Here is a 6,506-nt window from a genome sequence, read left to right on the forward strand (position 1 = left end):
TGTTGAAAAGTGTCCCGTATGCTTGCTAATTAGTAATTGCTTAAAATATAGTGACTTGTAATATCTTAATACTCGATATTGATATTATTTGCTATGCTTAAATTAGTTCAGGCAGTGATATACTAGTTAATAGTTAGTAGTATTTTCTAAAAAATATTTTTCACTCACCAACCAAACACTAGAAAATATATTTCTGAAAAATATTTTATACTCACCAATCAAACACCATGAAATATTTTTCAAAAAATATTTTTCACTCATCAACCAAACATGAGAAAATAAATAGAAAACCAACTTATTTTCCTGAAAATGTTTTTTCAGGAAAACATTTTCCATCATACCAAACACACCCTAAGTGGATGAAAGGAGAAATATTGTTCAAAATGGCGAGACATGTTATAAGAAATATATATCACACCCTGTAAATTCAAATATAAATTATCTGCAACAAGTGCGACTTATAAATTACAATCAATAATTGTGACGTACAAATCGTAATTAGAAAATGGAAGATACCAATCCATCCAGCAAACATTACTTGTTAATGGAACATTTTGGCCATAAGTGCACTTTTAAGGAAAAGACAAATTTGTTGCTTCTTGTCACTTCACCCCCATGACCTCAAAAATATACAGACCTATTTGTTAAAAGAATGGACTCAATACCTAGAACCTAACTCATGGTATAAAAATTGCCCAAGACTCAATAGCTGTGTGTAGGAATTAGTGTTAGTAAAAATAGTAACAATGCGACTATGTTTGATAAATCTAAATCATATAGTAATATACACGCATATAACAAACATTTCTCACGTCACTTCGACGACGAGATCTCGTATCTATTTACTTAAATGGAATATTAAAATAGACGAAGTTTATTCCATTTGATTTGAGATTTAGTGATTTGAGATTTATTTTGCACATTTAGTGTAATCTGATAATTTTCAACATCTGAGGACCCGCCATATTCTTTTTCCATGTTAACAAAGTTTCTTTTATTTTTTGAAATAACAACAAAATGTCATCAACTGGTTCTTTAAAAAATCATACAAACTCATGCTCACTTCAAATGATTTTCTCGAATTAACATTTTAAATAATCAAACTATGCAAATATATGTCATGTCATCAATGCGTACGAAAGTTCCCCAATCTCTGTAATACTCAACAATAACGACATGTAGGTTTACAAACTAGATATTTGAAAGTACACGAAAGTAGACTCTTTCAAATATCTTTGCACAAAACTACACTTCAAATATATCATACATACATCTTTTTTTTTTTTTCTTTTTTCTTTTTTCTTAAAACATTCAAAGGCGAAGAAGGCATCTCAAGGATTTGCCATCCACAAGCAATTGAAATCCTTCATTAATCTTCTCAAAGGGCAGTTCGTGAGTAATAAACTCGTCCAATTTCACCACCTGATTTTAGTTCATAAACATTAGTCTAAATAACTTTAGAATAAGAAAAAGAAGAAAAATAGAGGAGAATATGTAAGTATATAATAATTTACCCCAGCCATGCATTGTTTAGCAAAAAGAGGGAGTTGAGATTTTCCTTTGAAGTCACCAAAGACAGAAGCCACAATCCTTCGACCATCGAACAGTTCCATAGGATGTAGTGGCAGCAATCTTGGTGTGGGATGAATTCCTAAAATTATTGCCACCCCCCATCCCTGCAATAAATATTTTTGTTTTTTGGTTGTTCTCATCACACAATTACTACTAAAAGAAAAATTTTGCCAAAAAATAAAATACTAAAAAACTTACATCATGTGTGGATAGAAATGCCTCTCGAAGAACTTCCAAATTTCCAGCACACTCAAAGCTATAATGCACACCTCCTCCAGTCAATTCCCTTATTTTCTGCATCCAATGCAACACACCATGGGATTATAAATTAAAAAAATGTAAAAACTTGGATTGGTATTAATTAAAAAAAATAATCTGACCTCATGGACGGGCACATCGATTTCTTTGGGGTTGATGAAGTCGGTAATTCCAATTGCTTGACCTTAATAGTTAGGAGCACAAGAAAAAAAAATACCATTAAGCGCCAAATTATCTTATTTATGTCAACTTAATTAATTCAGAGCTGAGTCAATAAAGCTCATGAAGATTCTTAGGAAGATGAGGATTAGCATAGCTTGTGTCCAGGAGACTAAATGGGTAGGTTCTAAGGGGAATGGTGTGGACGGGTATAAGTTATGGTACTCTGGTTGTCTAAGGCATAGAAATGGGGTAGGTATCGTAGTAGATGAAGAGCTTAATGGGCTGGTGGTGGAGGTTAAGCGGGTCAACGATAGGTTGATGTCGATTAAGTTGATCATTGGAGGGTCTACGTTGAATATTATTAGTGCCTACGCTCCGTAAACGGGCTTGGACGAGGAGGAGAAGAAAAGCTTTTGGAAGGTTTTGGATGAGGTGGTGAGATGCGGCCCGAGCATTGAGAAGCTTTTTGTGGGTGGTGATTTCAATGGGCATATTTGGTCGTTATCTTCCTTGTGGGTGGTGTATTTATGTCTAACATCTTGTTACGTGCTTTTTTGCAGATTTGATAAATATTCTTTGTCTTGAGCCGGAGGTCTATCGGAAACAGCCTTGCTACTTCTCCGGAGGTAGTAGTATGAACTGCGTACATCTTACCCTTCCCAGACCCCACTATATGGGAATACACTGGATTTGTTGTTGTTGAGTCAGCTTCCTAATAAAACTTTGATCAAAAAATATTAATGTTTACTCTTTAATGATTTTTCATTTTTCCGAAAATATTTACCTTTAATACATTTTTCAGGATTAATATCCACTCCTATGATTTTCGATGCACCTCTGGTTCGTGCCCCTTCCACAACCTGCATGCAGATTGAAATTCTGAACTAATAGTTCTGCTATCTCGTCTTTTGCAACTGATTATTTGTAGAATCACTTAATTAAATTCATAAGTTTTCCTTATAATAGGAAAAAGAATACAACTACTAAAGCTATGATTAGAGAAGCAATCGAAATATACTGTTGACTCTAAGACAATGAACAAGTAGTGAAACAGAAATTTCCTCAATTTGATGTAAACTATGAGGACAATCTCTATAGTTGTTCCATAAATTGCCTCCAGCACTAATACGAGTCAACGGGGGGCAGCTGCCTTGAATCCCTCAATTCTGCTTGAAAAGCAAGACAGACTAGTAGAACTAGAACATTGAAAAGTCAATACAGGAGGTCCCACAGGCACATTATTATTCTTGACTGGATAGAAAATCTAATTTTGACTACTACTAATAATTTCATAAATTGAATAAGTAATCTAAAATAATTATTTTTAGTATAGGGATCAAATTAAATGAAAGTGAGGGAGGCACTTATTTCCTATCTTGGACCCCTCTATGTACCTTGTAGTGCAAGGGCAGGACCCCCTGAGGAAGGGGAAGGAAAAAAGGAAAAAAAAAAGAAGAAAGGAGAAAGCTAGTAGTAGTAACGAGATTTGGCAATAAATGTAGAAGTGAAGGGAGTCCAAGCTATCCTGTGAGGCCATTTAATTGATGGAGACACAATGGGGCAGTGGTGTCAACTGCACAAGTAACCAGTATCCTCAAGTTACGTGCCTTGTTGACAATAACAACTGTAATAAAGGACTTCAGGCCGACTTATTAATAATATTCATTAATTGATGGTTGGAGACTTATCAATGGATTAATAGTAACTAATTAGGAACTTACGGCCAAACCAACAGCTCCTAATCCAAAGACTGCCACAGTTTCCCCTGTTTGAATGTCAGCTGTGTTCCACGCAGCTCCTAGACCTGCGTAATCAACCATCCCCATTTAATTTCTATGTCCAACTTGCCCAATTATGAAACAAGTTGACAACATAGCAGCCATTAGGAGGGCACGGGTACTGAAAGCTTTCGGTTTTCAATTTAAAAATATCAACTTAACCGGTATGCTTTTAAAATTCTCTGTCAATTCCGTGTGTTATATAAATCGTTAATCATAGTTTGTTCGACTTGAACGTATATATACCCATATAATAGAGAATTACGGCTTTGGCTTTTTAAAAAAAAACGTCTCGCCTATATTATGCTGACACCTTGCAAATCTATAAAGATTAAAAAAATTACAAATTCCCCTTGTTAATCAATTACACAAACAAATATTTCAATAATTACTCAATCAAGATAGAGTAGTCAAAATAATTAGTTATGTACTAATATTATTTTGTGTCTTATTTCGATATTCTTCTTATAGAATAACACCATACCAAATATCAAATTTTTTAAAAGCCACATCAAATACCATAATACTAACACCGAGATATTAAAATTTCCGATTTCAATATGTCTACCATACCACGTTCGCCCCGACAGCCACAAAAAGTACTTGTTTCTTTTAAACTGTTTAATGAGTTGAGATGAGTAATATGAATTTTGGTTTTTAATTACCCGTGGAAACGCCGCAGCTAAGCAAGGTCATCTTGTCAAGTGGAGCATGAGGATCAATCTTGACTAAGCAGGCAGAATCAACAACAGTATACTCACTAAATGTGGAAGTGTTAAGGAAATGATATATAGGGTCACCATGCTTGTTCCTGAACCTGCACTTTCCATCGTTGGCCATCACGCTTTTGAATGGATTCACCCTATACTTGCCACACAAGTTGGTTTTCTTTGACGATTTGCAGTAAACGCAGTCTCCACATTCTCCATTGAAAATTGGTACTACGTGATCCCCCTCTTTCATGTCTGTCACCCCTTCTCCCACGCTCTCCACCACTCTGTACGTACGCATTTCTTAATTATCATAATCACATTAAGAAAAAAAGAAAAGACTTTGTTGATGATGATCAACTTACCCGGAGGCTTCATGTCCCAGAATTCGAGGGTAAGCTCGTTGAGCTTCGTTCTTTACACCAACAAATTAAATCAATCATCACAATTTATATATACATACATACAGTACAGAAACATGAAAAATAAAGCTTTTAGATTAAAATATATGTAGATACCTCGCCTTTCCAAGCACTGAGATCTGTATGGCAGATGGAAGTAAAGAGGATCTTGATTCGGACTTCCATTTTCTGAGGTGGATCCACCTGCACTTGTTCTACGACCAACGGCTGCCCCGGACCATACGCTACAGCAGCTGTGCAACAACATATATCAATCACATAACGTAACGTTTCTATTAATTAATTTCTAGGGCAGAACAACATCATGAGGAGGAACTTTAGTTGATCAATTGATTGATTACTTAATATTTCACCGGCGATTACCCACCTTGTAATCCCCTTCACCTGCCCCTGTTTATTAAAAAAAAAAAACTGACCTGTGCAAGTGATGACCTTTGCAAGCGATCCATTGACATGGGAAATGCCGTTGGAAGCCATGTCAGTTTCTTTTGCAGGCTTTCCTAGTTAGCAATCAGTTTTCTACAAAAGACTATGGAAGAATGAAGGAAAGTCACAAGTGCAGGGCCTATTTATAGTAAGCCATTTGGTCAGACAGGGCAGGCAAAATAATTAATAGTAACAACCCATCTACATATCCATATAAGGTAAATCTAATTCAATCCATTATCGTATCATCCCTATATGACGTTCCTTAGCTGTTCTAACACTTGTCACTGCAAATAAAACTCCTATTACATCTTATTAATTCTTATTAAGTACTTGCTATTCCAAGAGAGGCACAATACTATTATTATTATTATTGTTTGAGAAATATCTATTCCTTTTCACTAACAATCATATTTTGATTTTTAAAAAATTACAATTTATACTACTTTTATTAAGATTATAAATATGTAAAATTTATTTCTAAGCAAAACAAGTAAATCAATGCACGGTAGTGAATCTAATACATTGAATCTAAGCAAAACAAGCAAATCAATGTGCGGCTCCTTTTGCAACAAAAAAGTATTACTATGTTTTATTAAAAATATAGAGAAATCTTTATTTACATATTCAATATTCTGAAGATGACTAGTATTTCATAAAATTAAAACCAAGTCAACAGATGGAACAGGAAACATCATTAGACAACTGAGCTGACAATTTATAAAATAATGACAAATGCATTAAGCATACCGCCACATTCTTGTTTCTGGAACGGTAAAATTATTGAAACTAATTATACGTGTTTGAAGATTATCTCAAATTGCCTCTTTGAAAATTCAAAATCACTGTGTGATACACCTAATTCAATAGGTCATGGGATTTATATGTCAATGTCATCTCCAACTTGCAATTAAATAGATATTGAAGCACAGCAAGAAGGAAAAAAATTAATTCAGTGGTATTATTATTATTAATACTTTTATTATTATTATTATTATTATTATTATTATTATTATTATTATTACTACATATATTTATTTTATTTAGAAAAAAACTTTGTATAAACTTACATAGGATTGGATAAAAATAAAAGAGAAGAATTTTTTTTTTTTTTTTATTTATTTTGTCTTTTTTCTTTTTAAGAAGAGGAGATGAATTCTTGTAAACTAGCAGTCAGC

The 6,506-nt window shown here is 33.9% G+C and overlaps 1 protein-coding gene across 1 annotated transcript; it reads right to left on the reverse strand.

The window, feature by feature from the left end:
- Window positions 1-1,134: 1,134 nt before the first annotated feature.
- LOC107863444 (alcohol dehydrogenase-like 4) lies at window positions 1,135-5,887 on the reverse strand. The gene is made up of 10 exons (XM_016709360.2): window positions 5,319-5,887; window positions 4,999-5,135; window positions 4,846-4,895; window positions 4,436-4,767; window positions 3,714-3,796; window positions 2,777-2,852; window positions 1,953-2,014; window positions 1,771-1,866; window positions 1,515-1,676; window positions 1,135-1,422 (listed from the first exon to the last, which is right to left on the reverse strand). The coding sequence occupies exons 1-10, from the start codon at window positions 5,377-5,379 to the stop codon at window positions 1,312-1,314; spliced, it is 1,170 nt and encodes a 389-aa protein (XP_016564846.1). The 5' UTR covers window positions 5,380-5,887; the 3' UTR covers window positions 1,135-1,311.
- Between the last annotated feature and the right edge of the window lie 619 nt (window positions 5,888-6,506).

This window comes from Capsicum annuum, chromosome 1 (genome assembly GCF_002878395.1).
Source record: "Capsicum annuum cultivar UCD-10X-F1 chromosome 1, UCD10Xv1.1, whole genome shotgun sequence".
Lineage (NCBI taxonomy): Eukaryota > Viridiplantae > Streptophyta > Magnoliopsida > Solanales > Solanaceae > Capsicum > Capsicum annuum.